The sequence below is a fragment of the Alosa pseudoharengus genome, unplaced genomic scaffold, assembly GCF_046254945.1.
Source record: "Alosa pseudoharengus isolate Yale_2024_CS ecotype anadromous, Long Island Sound unplaced genomic scaffold, YU_APseudo_1.1 YU_APseudo_1.1_scf_33, whole genome shotgun sequence".
Lineage (NCBI taxonomy): Eukaryota > Metazoa > Chordata > Actinopteri > Clupeiformes > Clupeidae > Alosa > Alosa pseudoharengus.
The window spans coordinates 844,739-872,308 of record NW_027468734.1 but is presented as its reverse complement, the minus strand read 5'-3'; the positions used below and the strand labels follow the sequence as shown (position 1 = coordinate 872,308).

Genomic DNA, 27,570 nt, shown 5'->3' with positions numbered 1-27,570 from the left:
GCTGGTTTGTGTGTGCTTGTGAATTGGTGAGTCCTGTGTAAAATTGGCCGACATCCACAACCTAATGATGATAGATAGATAGATAGATAGATAGATAGATAGATACTTTATTGATCCCCAAGGGGAAATTCAAGTAATGGACTGCGGGAACAAGGCCCGGTGTGTGTGTGTGTTTGTGTCCATTTACACATATTTAGATATGCTATAGAAATTAAATTGAATCTAATTTGATCATTTATTTGTTAGTACCGGTACTGTTTTTTGTATGTGCTATACTTTAACTTGCATACTGTACATATTAACACTGTAGCTGCTGTTATCATTGTTAAGTGTATTTATGTATGAATGCAGGTTTTTTTTGTGTGTGTGTGTGTGTGTGTGAATGCTACTTGTTTGTGTGTGTTGTGAATGCTGGCTGTGTGGACTGTTGTCATGTGTATGACCCAGGACGGTGGCTGCCACCAACATGAAAAAGACTAGCAGTCGCTCCCACGCAGTCTTCATCGTTTTCACACAGCACAGACGAGATCAGCTCACCAATCTGGACACCGAGAAGGTGTGTGTGTGTGTGTGTGTGCGTGTGAGTTTGAGTGTGAGTCATACTCATGCCATTCTTCAGCGGTGAGATTAGCTCCACTCCTGCTCGGGGCACATGTATAGCAGGTGTGTCTAGGTGAAAGCTCCGCCCAACCAAACTCTCTTGTCCCGCCTCCGTCTCACCTGACCCCTCCTCTTCTATGTGCACTCCCAGAGAGGTGGGGAAGTCAGCCTATGGTAGTACCCAACTGATCAATCAGGATGAACATCAAGGACAATCAGTTATATAGGTGCACCATAATGACAAATATGGGGCTGATGGACAGATGGGTTGATGAATAGGAGTGTGGCAAGGTGGACAGAAGACTCACTTTGGGGCAGTCCTCTCCTGCATAACCTGCCCGTGTGGAGAAGGAACCGATGTCAAACACCAGTGCACCTACCTCATCTAAAAACACACAGAGAGGACAGTGTAAACACATTGCACATGCCTTTCAAAAAAAGTAGCAGAATGCAGGAGTTGGTGAGGTGATGTCATGGTAGGCTAATGCATTTGCTGTGGGAGTTGTGCATGAGTGTCTGTCTCTCTCTCTCTGTGTGTGTGTGTTTGAAAAGGAGACAGAATGAGGGAGACAGAGAGAGAGAGAGCGTAGGTTACTTCAATCCTTTATGAATCTGAGACTGTTTATTATAGGCTGCATTAAAAAGCTGTTGCCACTCACCTCCGCCGTATACACCACCGCTCATGCTGACATTAACCCGTTTCCCAGTGTCGGTAAGACGGAACCCTTCGCCTATCTATTAACGGCCGGTGCAGGAACTGAGCATGCACGCAACAGACAAATAGCGAAACAAGTCTGTATGGTGACACAAAATATAAAGGCGCTACTGCTTGATATGTGGCTTCAGGAACGGGTGATGACTTGAATAAATAAAATAGACACAATCTCTCGTCTTCTTCTCCCGGTGCCAACCGCCTAGCCAAATAGCAGAGCACGAATGATTGGTCGAGCGGCCAAAGGGTAGACTACGCTACTCCGTCAGGTCACGGTTCCCCCAGGTAATGTGAATGGTTAGTGTCAGTTCGTTAAACTCTTTGACGGAGCTGCATTCCGCCTTCATAGTGGATATGTTCCTCTTGCGCCTTTAATAGCTGATCTGTCCATTTTTCATCAGAAAGGTGCTAAAACAGGGACTGACTTGGAGGTGACCATTGCAATATGCTGTTATTACAATAGCCCTCGTTTAATTCCTCTGAAAGCGCACAGATGGGCGTGTTAGCATTAGCCTAGCTGGAATGAATCGGAAAACTATTCTATTTTAGTGTCAAACTCTAAACAGAAGTTCTGAGTAGCCTACTGTCACGTCTAACGTTTTGATCAGAGCCTAGAATCTTTGGCAACGTCTGACTCCGCATAATTTTGGGATCTGGTTGCTGGGCAACGTTTACCCATCTTCGGTCAAACCATTCTGATCTTTCTATCCTCTCCCGTGCTAGAGTGCATCTTTACTTGGTGCATTCCTGTGGAGCACGAAGCGCGTAGTTGCGTCAACTAAAATTATTTTTATGTGTTTCAGCAGCATTAAGTAGCCTATGACTAAACAGAATAATTTTGGTTCTGCGGTCTCTGCCACTACGGGTCTCTTCCATCCGGCAACATAAGTCGCTTCTGGTTTTACTTTTTGTTCATATATTTGAGTTACAAAGGCCCCAGCATCGCAGTCTTCGTCTGCTTCGCCGTCTATGTGGCCATACATGTTTGGAGTTATCGACCCAGGCGGACATAGTGAAAATTTGGCAAGAAAAGAGAAAAGGGAAGTGGAGAGGGAAGAATGGGATATCAAAAGACTCGGGGACGGACTCGCCCTCAAGTCAGTGAATCCGCCAGACTGTCAGACTCGTTTTTGGCAAGATCAGACGGATGTGTGGGTCCAAAACGGATCCGGAACGAATTGGCTAGATCCCTTACAAAATATAGATAGGCCTATCTGCATAATAGGCTATTATAATGTCCAAAATATTGTATTTCTACAGTAAAGTGCATAGCCTGTAGGCCTAGTGCAATGTTTGTTTCGTGTCCAAAACTAGTTACGGAATTCACAAAACTGCATTTTTATTTCACTTGAAGTAGTAGGCATAGTGCATTTTTTAAATGGTTGACGACCGGGTCAGAAACGGATCCGGATGCAGCTCATCACGGGCCCAAAATCGACCCAGGACGGATAGGCTATCGCAATCTGCCACTGCCGCGGCAGGGTTGTGTGCGAGTGGATCCGGACCTGTTCTGTTTAGAGCCCACGATAACTTGCTTTCTGTGCAGTGGGACTGAGACAGAGATAAAGGGTGTCATGTTTGCTGTCCTAACATGACATGCTTGGATTGCACACGAATAGGCTACAGGAAATCTAGGGCTAACCTATCTACTACGTCATAACCAGACAACGGACACTTGACTGTATCGGCAGATTCTTTGAACTTTGTCCAATGTCAAACTGTAGCCCACCGGAAGAGATAACTAGCTTAAACACATTTCTGGTCTCAGATATTTTAGGTAAACATGGTCAGTGAGTGAGAGTCCATGCATTCGTCTACCTAAGGAGTCCAAATGCCGTAGGACTTTTGGAAATAGGCTACACCCGCCCGGCATGCTTATTAGCCTGACTCTACCCAGTAGTTTTTAATTCTCTTTTCTCTCGTGTGAATGTGTGGAGGGGGTGATGTTCCATCCAAAATTGTCAGAGAAAGATTGGATCCGATTTTAAGGAATTAGGCTATAGGTTAACCATTTGGGAAAGAGCTTGATTAAAAGTGTACCATGCTTTGGAGATGCCTAGCCTAGGCCTATGTCCGTTTATTTAATGTTGAATCCTTTGCTGACACTTAGGGTAGGGTATAGTTTGCCCTCAAGCTAGCCCTTTAAGAAGCCTCCCGTCTCCGGTTCCCATGCTGACGTCAGGCGCGAGATGGTGACCGGCTGGAACTGCTGCGCGAGTAGAGGAGGGGGTTGAGCCAGGCGAGGGAGGGTATCTGACGGGGCCGCAAGCAGACACCGCGGCCAGCAGCGGCAACTTTTCTCCTCATTTTCTTTTTTTTCCTTTTATCCTCTTTTCCACTTCCTAATCACTTCTCAAGTCCTTCAAAGGTCGCCTCGCCGCCTCTCTCATCCTCACTGGAGAACCAGTCGTAGGGTTGTCTATCCATAACGGAAAAAGAGGAGAGAATTGGGCTTTCCGCTGCGGAGATTTGCCTCGCCTCGGCCGCTAGTCCAAGCCAGACGCCACTAGCTTTTTCGATGGTTTTCAAAAGTTGGAACTCATACTTCTGACGGACATCCCGGAATAGTTTTGGTCTACACAGTCGATGCATCAAATGGTTTATTATTGGGGAATTTCTCTTGATGCGCGAGAAGAGTTTTTAATTTGTCTAAAGGACACAGCGCCCCCACCCAACTTTTTTCGCCTCCCTTGTGAGAACCCCCCTTCACGGCCGTGAGTGGCCTGTCCCGTTCGACGCTCTGGAATGAGAGGGGTCAATACCAGGTCGAGTAAAGGGGTTGGCAAAATTGGCAAACTTTTAATTTTCCTCCGTTTTCATTGATTACCGTTTCTACACCAACTATGGAAGTTAACTAATTGAAAGGACTGGGCACGGGGCCGACTGGACGTAGAACGTGAGGTAGAGCCTCTTCCCGTTCCATTTCGTTTAAAGGTGAGTGAGACGTGTCTTCAGCCCAATGGAAATTCAGGTCTTGCCGCAACTTCCTCCATACTTGTCTTTCGCAGGGCATGTTATTGGCAAACATTTGTCAGAGACTTGTCCCGTTTATTAGTCTGTGACAATGCATAAACTCGCATTTACGTCTTAATTTACTTATTTAAGTCGTATTTAAGAATTTACATTTAGCATGTTAGGGGATTTGCCCGTCAGACATGCTTATTTGAACCCACGCTAATTTCGAAAACTAAGGTCATGGTCGTTAAGCGACATTTTCATGACAGACATGACACTGTTGTCGTATCTGGTTTGGCAGCATACAGGATGTGCCATCGGGCTTGTGTACTTGCGTGTTGGTTTAGTTGTCTCGAGGCCACAGTGTGTGCCTCAGCTGGGCCTGAGCCATCATGTGTTCCCAGCGCGAGCCAAATATCCGGCCCAAGACCAGAGGTGTGTAGGATATGCTGGGATTGACCTACTAATCACACACACACACACAGGACACAGGCACACACATAGTTTACGCATACTGCCACATATAATTCAAATAATTTTAAACTTCACCACATTTCACACATTTACCACATATTTCAAAATGTAGCCTAGGTCACAATGCTTATTGCAGAGTGGCTGTTTGACATGTTTAATACCCTCACAAATATATAGCATCAAAGTAGCCTTTTACCCACAGGCTGTCATAATTACTGGAGATAGTTCATGTCGAGTTTGCTGTCATCATTTTCCGTGTGTATTTTGTAGCCCAAGTTATGCGTGGGAGGAGAGAGAGAGGAAGGGAGAAAAAAAACAAGTGTGTTTTAAGCGTGTGTTCTCAGATTGGGTCGCGCAGTAACTATCTTTAGCCGAGAGAGGCAAGAGAGGGAATAGGTATCTCTCTCTCTCTCTCACACACACACACACACACACACCAGCATTGTGACAGCTGGAGCGTCGGCCGCGCGCACTGAACACCATTCATTATCACATTCCATCGGCGGGGCCCGGGCGCGTGAAGGGGCTTTTAAATCAGTGTGTGCCCGGATGCCTCACACAGATAGTCTCACACACATACGGAAGAATCAACGTTTAAGTGCAGTTAGCTTACGGGTGTACACAACAGAACTACAAAAAACGTATTTCAAGCTAACAGTTATTCCACAAGGAAACTCGCCATCATGCCTATGTGCGCAGTAATTGTCTTCTTCAGTAATGAATACCTTTCTAATGATATAACAGTCTTTACCCCCCCCCCCCCCACTCACTCTCTCTGGCCCCTATTTTGCACCGTGGCGCATGGCGTAAAACTCGTTTTCCACCCGACGCAAAGTTTATTTTTATTATTTTGCACGTCTATTTTTTAAACAATGCGCCCAGGGGTGTGGTAATTAACAACCTAGGGAGTGGCCTAGCACATTGTTTAAAAATCACTATTTTACACCACCTAAAACGCATTATGCCACTGACCAAGAGAAACCTGGTCAGAAGTCTATGGCGAGTTGTTTATATGTTATTTTAAGAGCGCATTGTCAACAGTCATATTGGCAGGTGCCCAACGCACCATCCTTCTATCCTCCATGAACACGCACCAGCGCACATCCATGCAAAACATTAGAAATTACACAATTAGGCTACAATGGGAAACATAATTAGAATAAAGATATTACAAAATACATCTCACAATGCATTTGCAAATTGGTAAGGACAGTTATAAGGGATTAGGCGAGAGCACAGCTGAAGACGCACTATCACGAGATATAAGCAACTCCTCTGCGGGATAAACGTTGTTTTATTCAGTCATTCGAAAAATATTAGGTTAAGTGTTGCTTTTCCAGCCTATGTTTTTGATGGTAACCCATTTCAGTCAATAGTGAAAGTAACTTACTGCGTATAACTGCCTTGGCGTTGATTTGACACCATGGTGAAGTTAGTTTCACTTTGCCAATGAGTTCAAATAATAGACAAGTGCAAATGCATATTGGCTATGCTGGTTTTAGTAAAGCATGGTTTAAATGATGTTATGCCTCAAGCACACCCATGACTGATTAAGAAACCTAGGAACACCTTGTTGCGCCATGCGCTGGACGTTTGATAACGAAAACACTCCCAATGTGGACTGGACATCCTACTAAATTTGAATAAGCTTTTGACTAGTAACAATGCGCTTAAGGGCCTATAATGACAGTCTAAAGCATCGTCACTCGTCAAAAGCTTATTAAATTTAGTAGGATGTCCAGTCCACATTGGGAGTGTTTTCGTTATCAAACGTAGAGCGCATGGCGCAACAAGGTGTTCGGTTTCTTAATCAGTCATGGGTGTGTTTGGGGCGTAACATCATTTTAAACCAATGAGAATGACATCTGTCACTCCCTTTAACAGTGCAAAGCTCGACCTCAAATAATGCATCGGTATTTTGACAGTCAACGGCCCATTTGAAGGATGCTGCTTTGGAGACAAAATGGAATAGTCATTCCACAAAACCATGCTTTACTAAAACCTACCATAGCCTTCACGCATTTGCACTCGTCTATTATTTGAACTCATTGGCAAAGTGAAACTAACTTCACCATGGTGTCAATGACAAGACAGTTATATGCAGTAAGTTACTTTCACTATTGACTGAAAATGGGTTACCATAGGCTGGAAAAAGCAACACTTACCCTAATATTGCTCAAATGACTGAATAAAAAAAAACATTTATCCTGCAGAGGAGTTGCTTATATCTCGTGACAGTGCGTCTTCAGCTGTGCTCCATACGCGTCTCTCGCCTCTCCCCTAATCACTTTTAACCGTCATTACCAATTACAAAATGATGGTGAATAACTAGGCTACTCATCATAAGATGTACAGTATTTCGTAATATCTTTATTCTAATTATGTTTTCCATTATAATGGTGCAATTTGTAATGTTTTGCATGGACGTGGGCTGGTGTACGTTTGTGGATGATAGAAGGATGGTGCGTTGTGCACCCGCCAATATGACTGTTGACAATGCGCTCTTAAAATAACATATAAACAACTCGCCATTGACTTCTGACAGGTTTCTTCTTCAGGTTTCCCTTGGTCAGTGGCGTAATGCGTTTTAGGTGGTGTACAATAGCGATTTTTAGACAATGCACTTGGTCACTTCCTAGGTTGTTAATTGCCACACCCCTGGGCGCATTATGCGTTTAAAAAACTAAACGTGCAAAATAAGGACTTAAACTTTGCGCCGGGTGGAAAACGAGTTTTACGCCATGCGCCAGGGTGCAAAATACAGCCCTTAGACTGTCATGATAGTTCCCTCTTTCTCTCAAATCAAATGGTGCTTTATTGGCATGAATGAATAAAGTAGTTGTTATCAAAGCTACAGGTATAACATGTTAATAATCAACTTTACTATTGGTATAAAGATAAACTAATTAAAGAAAAAAAAGTAAAAGGACAGTAATAGCTTCAGCAATGTGCTATACTCTCTCTCTCTCTTGCTTTTTTTATGACCATCTTTTGTGTACTTTAAAGTAGCCACATTCTTGACAGTATCAATTTGCACACACTTGCACACACACACAGACACACACACACAGACTTAATAAACATGGAAACATTATACAAAAAATTAGTTATGGCCAGGATCTGCTCTGTAATTTAGTGACTCTTACCTCCTACCTGTTCTTGGGCAAAAGGGACAAAAAGAGTCTTACAGCTCTCTCCATTTGAACAGTATGGGATCAGGATCCTTTATTCTTTGTTTTGTTTAACTGTGGATGTACAGTATGTGTGTAAACAGCCCACACACTTTTCACAGCCCCCCCCCCCCCCCAGAAATGTATTGAGAAATACACATAGAGACACACACACACAGAAATAAACAGACACACACACTCACACACACAATGTAGACAGCTGGAATCTGTTTCAGCAAACTAGAGAGAGAGAGAGGTGGAATGTGTGAAATCAAACAGTTAGTGAAGAGAGTAGTCCATGTCTATGTCTGGTCTATTGTACTGCCTGAATCCTTGAACACTGACAGTAGGGGTGTAAATATTAATCGATTCGTATCGATGCATCGGTTATGCAGCCGACGATTCAATGCATCGATTCGTCCGCAAGAGTATCGATTAATGTGTTTATTTTGCCACCTGTTTGTTTGCCTATCTATTTTCAGCTCCGACCTTTCTTTTTCTGTCTATGGCTCCGATGTAAGCGCACTACCTAGTCCTAAGCTGCAGGTGGCGCTAACCTCATTATTGTCTACTTCACTTATACTTCACACCACTTCAGACGCATTCGTTACTTACGTTTCACACATTGTTTTGTTGAGTCTGACTTTCAAGAGCGATGGTACCGTTAGAGCGTTCTGGCAATGAAAGTGAAATTTTACACACTCCAGTCGGCGTCAAGTCATGGGTGTGGAAGTATTTTGGCTTCAGAAAAACAGATGAAGCAGTGGTAAGAGATGTTGCCGTTTGCAAAGAGAAAGACTGTCAGTGTGAGAGAAGATACTGTGGCTACGTCAAATCTATCCGCACACCTGAAAAGGCGCTATGGTATTAAAGGCGAGAGCACAGGCTTCCAAGCCTGCCACATCACTGACAACGTTTTTCTCTCAAAAGTTGTCGAGCACTTTGCAAGGCCATTGCATTTTTTTTATATGCAAAGACATGAGGCTGTATTTAATTGTGTCACAGAGAACGAAGGCTTTAGATACCTGCTCCTACATTCCAAACTTTTGTTGATTTATTTGAAACTTCATAGATATCATGTAAAAATATTGAGTATTGAATCGTATCGAATCGTATCGTGGGGAATTCAGAAGTATCGAAAATAATCGAATCATTGGCTTAAGAAATCGATATTGTATCGAATCGTCATGTAGACTCCGATTTACACCCCTAACTGACAGATAGTTTCCCGGACATTGTTGTTGTCATGTCATAGGCTAGGTGCACGAAAGACTCTCAGTACGCTTGTTTGTTTCCGGTGGAGCCAGGTGTGTTCGAACCTGCCGCTATTGTTAATGTAACTAGAAATGCAATTCCAAGGAATTACCAGTGCATGAAAATGCTAAAGTTGTGATGTAAAATATCATGTATAGTTAAAACAGATAATACAGAGATGGTTACTACGGTGATGCTAGGATAGACATGGTGGTTGCATAGCTTAATAAAAGTTGATAGTTTAAAAGTAGACTGTTTAAAAGCTGAATGTAGATAGTTTAAAAGTTGTTGATAGACAGTAGATAGTTTAAAAGTTGTTGATAGACAGCTAGTTTAATAGATAGTTTAATGATAGTTTAAAAGTAGACCGTTAAAGGTAAATAGTTTAAAAGTTGTTGACAGACTGGAAGTTTAATGAATGTTGATATTCAATAGTTTAATGGCTGTGTATAGGTAGATATTTGATAAGTTGGCTCTAATGTTTGCTAGCAGTTATGCTAAGATTTTTAACTATGCTAACCATGCTACTTAGCTAATGTTTTATAGCAGTGCTAGCAATGCTACTTAGCTAACTTTTTTGTAGCAGTTTTGTAAACATGTTAACAATGTTAACTATGCTAACCATGCTACTTAGCTAACCTAGCTAATCATTTTTAGCAGTTTTGTTGAAAATGCTAACAATGCTAACATCCTAACTTTGCTAACCATGCTAACTAGCTACAGTGGGTAGGAGTCATAGTTGATGAAAAGTGTTGACATAGTTGATGACAAGTTAAAAGTTGTTGATAGACAGCTAGTGAATGTATATAGTTTAAAAGTTTAAAAGTTGAATGTAGATAGTTTAAAAGTTGTTGATAGACAGCTAGTTTAATAGATAGATAGTTTAATGATAGTTTAAAAGTAGACCGTTTAAAAGTTGAATGTAAAAAGTTCAGTAGTTTAATGGGTTACATTGTTTAACAGTGGATTATTGTAGTGAGGACTTTTATTTTGAAACAGTTTTGGGCAGAGGAAACAGTTGAATAGGATGTGTAGTCTTAATTGACCCAGATTGTATGCTTAAAGCCTGAGGCTGCAGGTGGCCTGAACACCTGCCATAGGATTCTAATTGCTTAATGGCCGTATTATGATGTCATAATCGACAATGTTAAGTCTATGGGGATTTTTTAAACGTTTTTCTTTAATAGTTTAAAAAGTATAAAAGTTTCAAAGTTGAAAAGACATAGCAACCCGATCTGTTTGAAGACCTACGTTACAAAGTTTGAATGAAGTTTCTAAGTTAAACTGTTCAAGAGAAATTGCGTATGGAAAAAGTGGTAAGCGGAATAATAATAAGAAGCCTAGGAAGAACAGTACAGTGCATTTTTATGCACTGTAATTAGTGTCTACACGGACCCGATTGGGTGTTGCACTAGGGAATCAGGTGTGCGCCGGTTATTTATGCCGCTGCCAAAGATTGTTAAGGCGGAGCAAGATACTTTGTTGTAGTTCATGTCTATGGGCGCGAAATGGGGATCGAATCCTGTCTGCATAAAGAGGCGTGTCGATGACGTATTGATGAGCGTACGTTGCAACCGGCCAACAGCAGCGGCATAAATAACCGGCGCACACCTGATATAAAGTCGATTTTCTCCAGACTGGAATGTACAAAAATGCTAAAAATGTACCTGAAATGTTCAGAAGGGTTTGAGGATCATGAAAACGTGCCCAAAATTCACATTCTTAACTCTATAGAACCAAGACCTTAGCATATGTGGTAAAATTCTGAGCTATGCCCATAGACTTCAATGGAGCAGTCGCTGCCTCGTGCGATCCGGGTTCCCGGAAGTGGCTCCTGATGAAATATCTTGCTCTGCCTTAACAATCTTTGGTTGACGGGCCATGTCTGCCTGCACGGAGCTACTGGACTGCCATTGGCTCATCTGCGTTCGATGGGCGGGGTTTTGCGAATGGTCAATTAACCCTTTGCAGACCGCGCGGAACATTCCATTTTTTCATACTCGATGGCCTTATGGCACAAAAAGGCTTATTGTGTGATTATGCTACATGACAGAGATATAATTTACCCACCATTATAATCAGGAGAAATAGCCCTTTCAAATTGTATAAAATATAATTAATAATTTTGAGAACACACATATTTTTTAAAAAATATCGTTAAAATTCAACCCCAAAAAACACAAAACTATCAGTTTGTCAAGATTAATCTAATTTTTCCCCCAATTTCTGTTGTAGATAGAGAAAAACTTAGAGTGTATGGGAGATTCACAATGTTGTCCTCTACTCAGTGATGAAAACAGAATCAATGTATCACCTTTTGTTCAAAAGTTATGATAAATGTATTAGACCTTTGCAGACGGCACGAAACATTCCGATTTTTCATACTTGATGCCCTTGTGAGACAAAAAGGCTTATTGTGTGGCCATGCTACATGGCAGAGATAAGATATACCCACCATTGTAATCAGGAGAACTAGCCCTTTAAAATGGTACATATCATAGTTAATAAGTTTAGTAGTGTAACACACATTGTTTTTAAACAATACCTTCAAAATTCAACATAAAAAAACATGAAAATATCAATTTGTAAAGATGAATCTTGCTTTTCACCTAATGTGTATTGTAGATATAGTGTATGAAAGATAGACAGTGTTGTGATCTCCTCAGTGAAAAAAACAGAATCAATTTATCACCTTTGGTTCAGAAGTTATGATTAATATACTCATAACTGCAAGTCGCAGTAACATGTAGAATTTTTAAAGAGTATGATGTTTTCCTTTCCTGGTTTGACATCTGACCAAAAATACACAGATATAATGGTCATGTAACAAATATAAGATGTTTTACCATCAAAACAAGATGCATAGCTAAATATAGGATGTCTTACTGTACTCTGAAGAGGCTAAATCAATTGTGGGGAGGAAAGATAAAGGCTGAAATAAAAACTAGCCAGATGGTAACTGCTTCTCCGTGTGCTTCATTCTACTATGAAAACAAGAATAAGAGACACTGGCACATGTGTTAGGTTTACAAAAGAAGAAATAAATCATTTTTATTTAGATAAGTCTTTAACAATTTCATTAAATAATCAGGAACAACAACTTCAGGTAAATAACAAAACATATGTTTACAAACAAGCAGTAACTATTAGAACTACAAGAATGACAAGACAACAGTATAACAAAGATCAACAAAATACTTTAACATGATGAACAAAGCATCAATTCATATTAACATTCACACATATAAACAATTAAAACATTAGAAGAAATTCAATACATTTAACAACCATTACAATATATAATTATCGATATAATTTGCCCTACACATAAGGTGATACACTAACGCCGCATTCACACCAGATCCGTGTGTGTGTTGTCACAGCTGTGGCATGTGTGTGTGTGTGTGTGTGTGTGTGTGTGTGTGTGTGTGTGTGTCCATCTAAGCCTAGCAGACGATGAGGTGTAAATGCTACTGGAGTTGGTGTCCCTGTCTGTGTTAGAAGGATAGGCAAAGTGTATGCTTTCTACCTAACATGGGACTTGACCAAGCTCAAAATAAAGAAATTGTCAGATAAGAAAATTAGAAATTTAATTACAAATCTAGCCAAACTATTATCACTATAATCCCTGTCATTATTGTTATAAGCAACACTCTTATCACAACCAGAAATGTGCATACGCCCAGTTGGGCGAACACACATACACACACACACACAAACATGCTTACCTAGCTGAGGATGATGGGAGATTACTCTCCTCCTCTACCACATCATTGTCTTCCTCTTCATCCAGAAACTACCCATCCATGTCCCATGTCCATGCCACCGTGGTCCTTGGGGTCATGTTTGCTGCTTTCACCTCAGTTGCACATACTTCTCTCCCTCCATCTAAAATAACAAAAAATCACAGGTCTGATAGTAAATAGGTTGTTTAGTTTTATTTTACATTACTTCCACATAATCTTAATCACCACCAACCATGACTATTTTCACTAAAAGTATTATTGTGACTGGAGGACTCCAATATTGCTTGGAGAGGTAACATTAGTCTCAGAGCTCACTAGGTGTTATTGCCTTGGCTAAACCATACATAGCATGCCAGCTTACAAGCAAACATTGATTCATGAACATGAGTCAGGAGATATGACAGAAAACATCTAAACAGCGTATGCATACACATACACACCGTGCATAGGCTGCAGTTGCGTAAAGACAAAACACCCCCTTAGAAAACTAGATGTACCGTGTAGCGGTACAAAATATGACCGCTGCTCAGTCCTGCACATCCATTCCGCGAAAATAAATCATATTAATGAATTTGTCTCCATCTTCTACTCCATCCCCCACTCTTGAAACTTTTGTGTATGCTTGTTTGGAATGTGTGTTTGCACACATTCCGCACACAAAGTAGCCTACTGGCGCTGCAAAGGTGAATAGATTTGTTTCTGGGCCAAAAAATCTGTAACATTGTTATAAAACCTTTAAAATCTCTAAACAATCACAAGTAGGGCAGTTCATCACAGTCCATCCATTGCAACTGGACTGATGAAAGGTACACCTGTAGGCTACATTGTATTTGGGAAAAGCAGAAGGTAGCAGCATAATGTATTTATTTATTATTAAACAAAACAATCCCTGTCAGTTCCATGCAGTTTTCAACAGCTATCAAGAAGAGAGGTCATGTCATGGATTTTTGTGAATGTTTCTTCTTCTACATATGCATAAGTTTAGTCATCTAGTTCAAATGATATTCAGCTTTATTGTCAATGCACAAATTAAATATCAGTAGTCTAAAACAAAATGCTGTTTTACCCAGTGGTGCAAATAACTGACATGTCCAAAAGGGCCTTCATGAAATGCGTTGCGAGACTGTTCATACACATTTTAACGGGCAAAGTTGAAGAGCTACTGTCCGTTATTGTTTGTGCAAATAATATGCTGATTCATGTTCCCTTGCATTTTGCAACCATGAGGTCCATGGTTAAGGTCAATCTTTTGACGCAATCTTTTGATTTTCACCCAGCCTAGTCCATGGTAGGCGCCCGATTGTTTAATTGTATTGTTTAATTTTGCGATTGAGATATCCATGCACTGGCGCCCCCCCGACGTGTTCGCCCCCCGGTTTTAGAGCTATTCTAAATGCAAAAATACATAGATGGAGTTATGACAAAACCGTGACTGTTAACAAACTATAAGCTATATAAGGTAGGCCCTATGCTAGGCCTATTACACAACACAAATTGTCACTAGGCTAAACTGGCAACCCAAATAAAATCTCCTTTGGAACCAATGGCTTACACCTTACAGTATCAAGCTGCCACCTCTTGGCGAAAAGTTAATAGTTTTGCATATCAGTAGTAATACATTTCACGTAGCTGTGAATCACGGAAAGGGCGAATGAAGTGGACACTTCTAAATGGAACCCAACCCACTGTACAGTAGCTCAAGGTCTGTGGCTAAAGCAGCCATAATGAAAGCGTTATCATTGTTTGGATACTTCACACACACGTGTTTTTTAATCGCATAGACTACAACTACCAAGCTGGAATCAAAGCACATCGACTCCCCTCTCACACCCTAAACACGCACTTCGAACAAACAAAAAGCGCCTCAGTCTCACGGAATAGCCATAGGCAAAACTGTATCTGACCGGTGTAACGTTGGTACTAAATCATCCATCGCAAAAAAATATTTTTGTAGCTCGTGCAACAAATATGTGTAGGTAGTAGGGGTGTAACGGTACACAGAAGTCACGGTTCGGTTCATACCTCGGTTCGGACATCACGGTTCGGTACGAGTTCGGTACAATGGAGGGAAAAGCAAAACAAAAATGCAGAAAGCATTTTTTTTTGTACATGTCTCAGGCTGTACCACCTAGTGTCATACAGTCTCTTCCCTGAGCTATCTGCAACAGCCTGAAGTGTGTAAGATGTAGGCTAAACAGTACAATAAGTGCCCAGACTCAATCTGTAACTTGTAAACAAAATAAGACAATCAGCTATAAAACTGAAAATAGGCCTACAGCATCTCTTATTTCTGAAAGTGCAAATTACATAGAAAATGATTTTTAAAAATCCACTTAAGCAAGACCTTCAACATCTGTGTTTAGTTGTATATGGAAGGGTCTACAATTTGCCTCAATGTTTTTCATTGTGTGTAAAGTAATAATCTAGCCTACTAACTGTGAAAATATCACACTATTTTGCATTTTTTTAAAAAACGAAATTGCTCCTTTCATTTCATAAACAGACTACAACTAGAAGTCACGTGACTTTGCCCTTTGACGTTAACTCACCGTAGCATGGTTTGTTTATTAGCCTGGTTAGCGTTGTCACTTTATTTTACTGTCTGCACTTACACTACCAGCTCCTCATGTGAGAAGTTACAAGTTACCCCAACATAAAGGTAATTACCACGCGATTTACATAGCTTTCTGTCATTACGAAATCATTTAATTTAAGCCATAGGTTTTGGCCCTATTTGTATGTGTATCCAAAGGCTGCTGAAGCGCACGGGAAGTTTCTTTCCCCTCGTTTCAGTGATTGGTAGCCTACATCATCTGGGTGATGGCTTCGAATATGTGTAGCATTTTTTCCACTCACATACCCAATGCTGAACAACGCCGACACACAATTTCATCTTATCCACCACTCTTCCGCCTGTACTAACGTTACTGTAACTGAAGTTCTCAAACTTGCGATCTTAAAGAGACCAGCGGATCCTCTAACTCTTGTAGGTCTAATCTTAGTGCTGCTAATGACTGACGGACTCGACCGACGACCTGACAAAAAAAAACATAGGCGCCAATCAGAGCTAAGGCGAGGCTACAGATTAGCGTTAGGTGTCGCTAAAGAACTCCCGTAACTCTCGCTACTTTATTTGTACAGTAATTGCGCATGACATTAATTAATCCGCACACGAGTTTTATGTATTTTTATACCGTGTATTCTCCGTGTAAATTCATGCACCGAACCGTGACGCCCGTACCGTTTCGGTTCAATACGAATACATGAACCGTTACACCCCTAGTAGGTAGGCTACAGCCCTGCCCTGAATACATCTCAACGTGCGCTCTAAAACATCTGGTTTAAATGGAGATGTAGATCATCATGGGTGCGTTAATAAATCTACATTGCGGCGAGTTGACACAAATTATTCACTTTGACGAATTTATGTAGTTTCAGTTACTTTACTTTAAGCCATGCTCTTCCTTACTTGAATCACCTTTGAAAATAGAGGATTGAAGTAGCCTATATGGTGTTTGGGAATGAACGTTGACTCAGATGCTTTTTGAGACCTTGAGCAGAAATGTCCCAGCCCGGTGTTTAGGGTGCATCATAGACAGGTTATCTTTCAGGTAGCCTATATATTTTCCATTAAAAAACCATCACGTAGCGAACGTGTTGTGGCTAACTCACGTAGCTCCTGTTAGTAGCCTAGGTTATGGTCATAAGCAAATGAGATGACAGTCGAAAGATACAATTAGTGCTGTTTTCGATTTGCTTGGTAGCCTATAAACGCATTTATGGTTTTCTACAAATACATCAATAATCAAATTGGCCTCCATCACTCAACCATGCTAACGGTAACATTATTTTACCTACGTTCTGCTATTGATAGGATTAACATAGCCTACCTGCAGTAAAAAACAAGCATGTCCGATAAACATTCTCAGATTTATTTCGGCTTCAAGAGGAAATGGGAATTACATGTCATGCAGAAATCATCCTACCCTTAGACGTTCTCTGCGGTAAACTACTGTAGCCTACAGTCTTGTCCTTGTAGGAAGCGTAGTGTCTTTCCAACCCACTTTAGATTAACTTCCAACAAAATTACGTCTCACTGCAAAGATGCGCCATCTAGTGGACAAACGACTACTTATCGCCAATACTGGAAATGCAGCCATGATGATGATGATGAATATTTATTTTGGCTTTCTTTTAATCCTACTGAATTTGTAATTATGTATCGGCCGTTCTAATACCGATAGTATGTGGGTGCCTGTGTGTGTGTGTGCATGTGTATATGTGTGCGCCACCATCTACAGGCAAATGAGTGTACAGTCACTAAATGTACACATAACTTAATTTTTTAGACCCCCCCATGGATGAAATTCTACGAAACTTGGCATACCCCCAGAGAATGTCAGGTTAATCATACACATAAAATTTGGTGCAGTTCTGAACGTCTTTACTGAAGAGAGGGGCGATTAAAGCAGAATGATATTGCATTTTAATTTTTTACCGGGGGGGTGCAAATCACAAATGAGTGATTATGGGCTAGGTTGATGTGGGCCCTTGAGACCAACATACCATAAAAATTTCTTCATCCTCGGTGCCACGGTTCAGGTAGTTATTTAGGAAAAACTGAATTTTTTGGGTTTCGGGGGGCCCAGCGCGGAGGGGGAGTGGCCCCCGGGGACCAAACGAAATTTTTCCGTAAAAGTCTAGTGGGGCTACATACCCACCAAATTTCATGTGCCCCGGTGTTTCGGTGCCCCGGGTATCGTTGACCAAAATTTCAGGAAGTAGATGACGAAAAAAAAAAAAAAACTTTGACAATCCCTATATGACCGCTTCGCTAGCGGCCGTCATAATAATGTGTCGACGAGTAGGCTTGGGTGTATGAGCTCCCATCATAGTTAGCCACCCATAAACCTCATAATCGTAGCAGCCAACCTTACAGCCTAAAAGCTAAACAATACTAAGACACATTTATAACAAATCTTCTGTCATGTATTCATGAAAACAGCAGTCAATGAATAAAATCCTTACGTTACACCATCGGTGATCAACACAGTCTTCACGTCGGTAACGTAACATTAACGTTGTCATTCATGTCAGATGTTTCTATCTAAGTAAGCTAAGCAACTTGGCTACAAACAACTGTAAATTGTGCTATACATATTATGAAGGAATGAAAGGTTTATTTGACAATAAAATGCCGATTAGGTGTACTTGACAAAGTTGGCAGTCATGAAGCACGGGAGTGAACTGTATCGCGACTACGCGTCAGGGACATGTTGCAGCCTCTTCTGATGCTAACGTTACCTAACTTAGCTAGTTTTCTGTATCAGCTGACAAGCAAGGAACATCGTTCAAAATAGAACAAATCGTTAAAATGTCAGTCCTAGTAGGTCTGTAATCTTGGTTGACATATAGTAACCCCCCAGAAATTACTGAAAATAACAGCTGAATTTAACACACACACGCATTATGTTACGGCCATGCATACAAGGTGTAATTACCAGCAAAAATAACTTTTAAAAACGATTTTGAAGTAATAACATGGATAACAAGTAGTAATAACATAAAAAGACTTGTTTTTACCTCAGATGATCCAGTAGTTTCTCCTTTAGACGACATCAAGATCAACGATGCATAGTGCTTCCTGCTGTTTTTCCTCTAGTGGAGGGAGACGTCAACTCTTGATTTTTCCTTCATGTAGTAAAATAAATTCGCGCCACAAATCCCTTAACCAATCATATCGCCAGAAAGCCTATGATGTGACGTTTTTGAGAAAGTTTTCATTGATAAAATTGGTTGGGGTATGGCTGAGTTATTAGACTGAACGTCATCGGTACTGGGGTACCGAAATTAGAGCGTGCGGTCTGCAAAGGGTTAAACTGATTTTAGTTTCAACTGCCAGCTGCTCAACTAAGCCCCCTCATAGAGCCAATTAAACTGATTGCACCTTCATCAACTGCTTTCTGCTCAACTAGGCCTACTCTCTCTGTCTCTCAACTATTTAACTGTTCAAACTGTCAGTTGTCATCAACTATGACTCCCGCCAACTGTTTCCTCTGCCCACAACTCTTTCAAAAGAAAAGTCCTCACTACAAGAATTCACTATTGAATAATGTATTTAAACTATCCAACTATTTAACTGTTTAGCCATTCTGACTGTCAGTTATCATCAGCTATGACTTCCGCCAACTGTATCCTCTTCCCACAACTGTTTCAAAATGAAAATCCTCACTATAATAATTCACTATTAAACAAGGATTAAAGTTCTCCGTCATAGGACGGATTTCCGTCAATTTGATTTTAGAAATGTCATATTTGAGATCGATGCAGATCCGATTAGAAAAAAAATAGGAGGGGGGGGGGGGACTGTCACCTTTGCTTTTCCTTTTTTAAGGCAACTACAAATATTAGGTAAATGTTTAAAGACCTAATAGTGTTCTTGAGAACTTTCTGTGTCTCAATCCGTGACCGCTCAAGAAGATACGTCCTATACGGCCTACGTCAGCCATGAGTTTCGCTTTGTATGTTGTAGCTACACACTTGTCTCGGGCGTTTGCTTAAAAAAAAGAACACGTATGGAGGACTATAACGGTCTAAAAGTTGGATTATAGTGACACAATCGAGACAGCTGATGAGGTTGGCCAATCCGTTTAACTTTTTTGGATATGATATTGTGAGCTCTATGTGCGAATTCGGAGGCTGTGTTCTTTCCGTGCATCAATGTAGACACTTACTATCGCGAACTCTTGTCAGGGGAGGTCATTCATTTTGGGTGTCACCTATGACTTGAACAGATAGCCTGCTATGCCACCCGATGTAGGCTACTATTATTGTTACAGTTTTTAATCAATTCAACTAACATTATGTGTAAAGCGACGCAATATAAACCGTAGCCTATGCAATTTATTATCCCGTCTGTTATGACATACAACAATGTTTTTCACAATTTGCGACGGAAGGTTTTGACTGAGCGTGTCGAGTAAGGGGGTCAGTCGTGTTTGTGACGCACAGACAGCCTTGTAGCCTATTTTGCTTAGGCCTCACTTTTAACGACAATAGGTTGTGAGTGTATGTTGACAAAAAATAACCATACAATTAAAATAGTCAACTTAAAACTTTGCTATAAAATATTATTAATTTATAGCACAAAACCATAACCAGTGGGCCTACCAGAACCTCGCATATTAGCGTCATGATTTGTGTGCGTCTATTTGGCAAGGCCACTAGCTGTCATGGATGCGTTGTTGCTAAAGGAAGGCAGGTGTCAAAAGTTAAAAAATAAATGCAGATGGGGAGCTGTTGGAAACGGGGGAGCACTAACAAGCCATGGTGTAAAGAAATTAAAGTGCCAGGAGTTTGCTTTTGCGCGGTTCGCTGCAAGAAAATTGTTTATGGATGCAATAGGAAAACGTTTTAGCACGCCACCAATCAGAAGACCGCCATAAGGTTAACGTTTGTGCACTTCAGGACATCTTCCCTACCTGGTGCAACTAGCCACCACGACAGAGGTAGGCTACGTTTATCTATGGCTGACCGTTTTTACGTTTAGAAAGTAGGCTACGCATGTTCTTTCATAGCGCAACACGACCTGTCCTTAACCATATCGCAACCTCTTGTCAACCTTATACAATCTGTTGCTGAAGACAAAAGCGCCGTCTCCAGATTGTCGTTACAAATGCGCAGACCTCCTGCATGAGCACACACAGTATTGCTGCTCATTGGAAAACTGAGTTGTCTGTAAAACTCAAAATTACCATGTTATCATTAAATGCGGATGAGGCAACAAATGGAAATATGAACAATATCTAGAATGTTCTGATTTGTTACTTTGATGAGGAAATGGGAAGTCTTGCAAACTTGATTTTATAGATTTTACTTGGTGTTGAATTGCATATTAACAAGAAAAAAATCTCCCCTTTTGGCCTGAAGTAATTAAATAAGAGTGTGTTAAAGCCTTTCTACAATATTGCTGCAGTAGAAAAGAACAGCAATGGCTAATCAGCAATGATCAGGTACTAAAATATAATTTTTGTTCATCAGGAAAACTCAATCTCAATCAAGAACACTCTCAATTCGCCTTATTCACATGGCGGCCATTGGCGGCTAAAACGAGGCTACAGGGTACACAAACCATAGGATTGTTATGTTCTATGCATTCACCTGTAGGTGGCATTAATTATATAGTAAGTGTACCCTGTAGCCTCGTTTTGGTTTAAACAATGGCCGCTGTGTGAATAAGGCGAATACTCCCTTTACTTTGCTGTTTGCATCTTTTTGTACATTAAAAACCAATAGGTCGCGACCGCAAAAGGGGTGCTATCTCTATAGGTAGATATGAACAACGTATGACTTATGGCCTGAAAAAAGTTCAGTCAAACGATTTTTTTTTACTTTAATCCCTGTATTAAATGATTTAACTATTTAAACTACTCAAATATTTATCTGTTTAGCCATTCCAACTCTCAGTTATCATCAACTATGCCTCCAGCCAACTATATTAAACCACCACCTACCTAGCAACCAACATAGCAACCATTGAAATAAAGCATCTATGTCAGTTTCGATAGCAATCAACATGATTAACCTAGCAACCATCATATGAACAGCTTTATTTAGCATTGCAACAACCTAAGCAATTAACTTTATTTGCATGTCTACCTAAGCAAAACCATTGTAACTATCTCCACATTATCTGTTTTAACACTGTATACTTTACATAATATGTTTTGCATTTTCATGCACTGGTTATTCCTCGGATTCCTCGTTTAACGTAGAAACTTTGTAACATAGGTCTTGAAAAGGAAACTTGAGGAATGTATTTTTTGTTTTTGAATTTTTTGAGATATTAACATAAATCAAGCTTATTTTCCCCCATAGACTTTGCATTGGCACTATGACATCACAATGGGCTAATTAAACTGATTTGCGTGTGTATCAACTGTCAGCTGCTCAACTAGCCCCCCTCAAAGAGCCAATTAAACTCATTGCACCTGTATCAACTGCTTTCTGCTAAACTAGGCCAACTCTCTCTGTGTCTCTCCATTCTACAAGGATATAAGGCACATTCCATCCAACTGTCCATCCATCTTCTTCAAACCATTCACTCATCCACCCATTAAACTATCTATCAACATCCATTAAACAATCTGCCTATCAACATCCATTAAACTTTATGTCTATCAACATCCATTACACTATCTACATTCAACTTTTAAACTATATACTCTGTCTCAGGATTTAAGCATACAATCTGGCTCTCTTAAGACTACAGATCCTGGGGCCGGATTCACAAAGCCTTAAGACAAAAATACTTCTTAAGTGGTGCTTTCTTCTTATCTTTTGTCTTAAGAACAAATTTAAGATTTGATATTCATAAATAAAGTTATTATGATTTTTCTTAACTTTCTTCTTAAGATGTTTCCTAAGAAAACACTTAAGAACAAATGAGATTTTTGAAAACAAAGTTCTTACATTTCTTCTCAATTTTCCTCGTAACTTTAAGACAACCCTGCACCTGTCTTAAAAATGTTAGTGTAAAGTTGAGCGTCTTAAAGTCATTCATATAAACACATTTTACAGTTTTAGACAGCTCATTTGAAATATCAGCCTTTATTATGTGTACTTACAATATATAAGCTTACCATTTATTGCTAATTTTAGCTTGCTGCTATTGTTTTCGGTAAGCCCTCTGTCTACTGAAAACTGGCATAACCGAAGGGTTCTTGGCAGCATGTGACACACATTGACGTAGGCACGGCTGAAGCGCCCTTGAGCAAGGCACCTAACCCCTCACTGCTCCCCGAGCGCCGCTGTTGTTGCAGGCAGCTCACTGCACCGGGATTAGTGTGTGTTTCAGTTCACTGTGTGCTGAGTGTGTTTCACTAATTCACGGATTGGGATAAATTGAGACGAAATTTCCCTCACGGGATCAAAAGAGTATATATACTTATACTTACTATTAATATTGTGCTTAATGAAGGCTTTTTAACTTTATTTGAACTAATGTATGTAGCCTACTGTACACACACACACACACACACATAGACACAAACACATGTACATGCATTAATGGGCTTGCTGAGTAGCTGTATGTAGCTACCCAGTAAACAAAATAAAGTCCTGGCGACGTCCCCTAAAGGTCCCCTGTCAAATGTCACCTCCTCGACATTGTGTAGGGTTCCCTTTACATCCCGCGGACCTCTGTTCGGGAGGTCTTAAAGACGTCCACGAGACTTTGAGAGGACGTCCTGTAATGGTCACCGCGATGTTATGCGCGCAACGTTTATATTTCCGCGATGGTAAAAAAAAAAAAAAAATATTGTCATGAATGCCAGGCTGAATCTTACGTTGAGGTCTTTTATTAATAACTCAGATAACACATACGTAACTCATGCTCCGTAGAACTCCCAGAAGTCCAAGCTTCACGTAATGACGTCTCCAATATTATGCGTAAGACAACTGATAAACATTCATCGCATCATATCTCCCCCCTCAGTAAAGTAAATCATTAACATTAAATCAGTCACCTGGTTATAACTTAAATTCCCAGCAACTTTACTTTAAAAATAAACGTAATAAAGCATAACATAAATGGCTGGTTGTTACTTCAATTCTTTGTTACTGTTATTCTTACTTCTTTCATTTAGGTACCATTAAACAAATGAACTCATTAATGAACTGTTTAACTCATTAACTCAAGTAAGTTATCACTACCTGTTAAGAATCTACAACATAAAATTCAACATTCAAATCATTTTGCATTACTGTTACATTTCTCTTTTTTTTCTCACAATGTTTTCATTTGGCATTCTTGTTGCATTTTTTTTTCTTTTTTTTTTCATACCACCTTCAGGTCTATTTAGGCACATAGTCCTTGAACCAGGCAGGAGGGTTAGTAACTCTCCCAGGTCTTTTGGGGGTGGTAGGTGGTAGGCTTTGGGACACAGTAGGACCAGGAGTGACAGGCCCCACGGCAGGGAGGGATGGGGAGCCCAGGTCACAGGAACTGGGCTGGCTCTGGTCACTAGTCTCTGAAGCAGTGACCGTTTCTGTTGACCCCGGCACTTCCTGGATGTGTCTCCGGTTCCGACGGGTGAGTGTCCCTTGGTCTGTTTGGACGTAGTAGGACCTGGGCTCAGGTGCCTGCGCGATGACTTTTGCTGGAGTCTTCCAGCCTTTTTCTCCATCCAACTTGATGTTGACGTGTTGACCTGACCGTAGTACAGGTAAGGGACGTGCCGAGTGCCGTCTGTTGTAAAAGAAACGGTAGGCACTTTTGGCTTGTTGGTCTTTGCTCTTCACCGCGTCGGTGTCAACAGGACTCGGAGCCAGCTGTGCAGGTAGGACTGGAACTGTTGTCCTTATCTGTCGTCCAATGGCGAGTTGTGCTGGACTCTGACCAGTTGCAGCGATTGGAGTAGCCCTGTAGCTCATAAGGGCTAGGTGAGGGTCTGGCTGCCGCAGTATGCGCTTTGCTGTGGCAACGCTCCCATCTGCTGCTCCATTGGCTTGTGGATAATGGGGACTAGACTTAGTGTGTTTGAAGTTGTACTGCTCACTGAATGCTTGAAACTCTGATGAAGTGAACTGGGTACCATTATCTGATACCAGCTCCAGGGGGATGCCCCACCTGACAAACATGCTTTTCAGGCGAGCAATCACTTGCTGACTGGTGGTGGTAGTCAGCTGTGCTATTTCAATGTCACGTGAGTAATAGTCCACAACAATGAGGTACTGCTTACCATCTTGTTCACAGAGGTCAGCGGCAATTCTTTGCCACGGACCTCCGGGCAGGGGCGTGGTCATCAGTGGCTCACGCCTCAGCGTAGGCTTGTTCTTAAGGCAGAATCCACATGTTCTCACTGTTTCGGTGATGGCGTGGCCAATCCCTGGCCACCACACCGACATGCTGGCCCTTCTGCGACACTTTGTAAGCCCCTGATGGCCTTCGTGTAGCTGGGACAGTACATCTGCTTGCATAGAGCGGGAAATAACAATTCTGTCATCGTACAAGAGAAGTCCTTCTGCTTCTGACAAGTGTGCCCTGGCAGCATGAAACCCGTGTAGTGTGTGTGGAATGCGTGCTAACTCACCTGGCCAGCCGGCCCTGGTGTAGCGAATGACAGTCTGTAGATCAGTGTCCTGGCCCGTGGCTGACCTAATCGCGTCCAGTCTGTCGCCTGTGATTGGTCATGTTCCGATCACAGCTTGTACGTAGGCCTTAACCTTGTCCTCCGTGTCAGATGTGTCTCTGTCTGGCAGAGGATTGCGTGACAATGTGTCTGCCACAACAAGTTGCTTCCCTGGGACATGCACTGCGTCAGCGTTAAAGTTCATGAGACGCATCAGCAGCCGCTGACATCTTACAGGTGCCTTGTCGAGGTCGTAAGAGTTTATGAGAGGAACGAGCGGTTTGTGGTCTGTCTGCAAACAGAATTTCTCCATTCCCTGCAGATACCTGGTGAACCGCACACATGCCCATACGCTGGCGAGACACTCTTTCTCGATCTGGGAATACCGTCGCTCGGCTTCCGTCAACGTTCTGGAACAGAAGGCCACTGGTCGTAGTCCGCTCCCCTGCTCCTGTAGCAACGCAACCCCCATCGTAGTACGCCAGCACTGGTGCGGAGGTCAGCATTTGCTTTACCTTCTTGAACGCTTCCTCCTGTGCCTCTCCCCAAACCCAAGCAGCGTCCTTTTTCAGCAGACTGTTGATGGGGTGCATGACAGATGAGAGGGCAGGGAGGAATTTCCCCAAGTAGTTGATCATTCCGATTGTCTGGCGTAACTCTGTCGTGTTGGTGGGGCGCGGTAGCTCTGTTATTGCTCTGACTTTGCTCACGTCCGGCCTAATGCCGTCTTCCCCTATCACATGGCCAAAGTACTGGATCTCAGATTTTCCGAACTGGCACTTACTCTGGTTGAGCTTCAGTCCAGACGCTCTGATGGTCTCCAGCACCTTTCGAAGATTCTTGTCGTGGCCCTCTCTGTCCTTGCCGAAGATCAGGACATCATCCATGACCACCACGGTGCCTTCATGGTCTCTCAGGAGGGCACTCATCTTCTGCTGAAAAATTTCGGGCGCCGAGGTTATGCCAAATGGCAGCCTCCGGAAACAGAAACGACCCACCGGCGTGATGAATGTCGTGAGCCTCCTGCTATTGGTGTCCAGTGATAAACATTCATCGCATCATAAATATGAAGCGCGATTTTGTATGGGATCCTGTAAGTCTCAGCGTCGCTAGGAGATAGGTAGACGGAACATGAACACGCATTAATGACTTGTTCTACAACTACACAATCAACTTCACTCACCACATATTTTCACGCATGTATGAAATCACGTCCTCCGAATGGATTACACTAATGATGAGTAGACATGGAAATTTATACCGGGCTAGGATGTGCTGCTTTCACATCTACGGTGTCATTTTCTTAATAAACTAATACGACGTTTTAATGGACATATTCCGTAGCATATTGTTCAAAACATCATCAGAGTAGGCCTAGGCTAGCCTAAGATAAATTGTTCAAACCATATTGTTTCAAAATATTAAAAACTAATAATAGCCAAAAATACTAAGAATTGCAATGCATGCTGGGAAGCAAAACTCAACATGAAATAAAGAACATGAAACATAACTAGAATGCATTGACGTTATATCCACTCGTTTTCTTGGACCTGCTGTGATCAAACAGGGACAGCCTATAAAATGTAAGCCTATCTTCCTGGAACATTGCAGATAAAGAAAAATATATTGTTTTCTCTAGGCTATCTATAGCTAGGACGTCCTGTGTTTGTCGGGTAAATAGCAATATTTACTTTGGGGAGCGCTATGACTGTCTGTCACCTGATTGGTTGTTTGTGTTTCTCTTCAGGGTCAGGGTTTGTGGCAACATGGCTGCATCTGTGAAGGTGGCAGTCCGGGTTCGACCCTTTAACTCCCGCGAGACCAACTTGGACTCAAAGTGTGTGATCCAGATGCAGGGAAAGTCAACCTGTGAGTATGACATACACACACACACACACCACAGTCATACACACACATACAGAGATGTAGTGGAGGCTGAACGCACGGAAACGCTGTTTATGCACCTCTTGAATTTCAGAAATAGCGTTTACACCAACCTGGTCTCATTAGCTAAATGTTAGGGAACTTTTTCGCAGACCCATGGGGTATACTACGAAGCACGTTCGACATATCTAGGCTATGTAGACATATCGAGGCTTGACAAAGCCTTGACTCAGGGGTATACGTTAAGTGATACTACGATAGCAGTTATGTGATATATTTGTCAAACTAGGCTTTCAGCTCAGATCTGTGCGCGTTCTCTGTGTTGGGATGACATTGGCCAATCGTGAAACGTGGAAACCCACAAGACCGCCTCTATTTAAAAACAATTACTTCCGCATTCATGAGCGATAGCTTAATCTACACTGCGGTCATTTTTTGTGTCTAACCTATAACATCAAATAAATCAATTGTCATCAGTTGTTGTATGGTATGCACGTCCATAGTGGGATATTTGCACGCACAGCACTATTAAAGCGCATTCGATATCCAAAATGTTAGTAGGGGCGGAGCTCCACCTGTAAGATATATGACAGAATCCTATACGTGAGATAACTTCGTTTTTAAGACAATTGATTGGTCAGTGT

General features: G+C 41.5%; 2 protein-coding genes across 2 annotated transcripts in view; one reads left to right on the top strand and one right to left on the bottom strand.

Moving 5' to 3' along the window:
- The window catches only part of LOC143101363 (actin-like protein 6B), a 38,989-nt gene extending 37,705 nt beyond the window's left edge, over positions 1-1,284 (bottom strand). The window contains exons 1-3 of the mRNA XM_076264657.1: positions 1,260-1,284; positions 909-985; positions 604-769 (exon numbers count right to left, since the gene is read on the bottom strand). Of these exons, the coding sequence (XP_076120772.1) occupies positions 604-769; positions 909-985; positions 1,260-1,284 (268 nt within the window). The remainder of the gene's footprint in view (positions 1-603; positions 770-908; positions 986-1,259) is intronic.
- Positions 1,285-3,556: 2,272 nt separating this feature from the next.
- LOC143101367 (kinesin-like protein KIF1C) overlaps positions 3,557-27,570 on the top strand; it is an 82,871-nt gene continuing 58,857 nt past the window's right edge. Inside the window, exons 1-2 of the mRNA XM_076264662.1 lie at positions 3,557-4,246; positions 26,790-26,911. Of these exons, the coding sequence (XP_076120777.1) occupies positions 26,809-26,911 (103 nt within the window). The 5' untranslated portion in view covers positions 3,557-4,246; positions 26,790-26,808. The remainder of the gene's footprint in view (positions 4,247-26,789; positions 26,912-27,570) is intronic.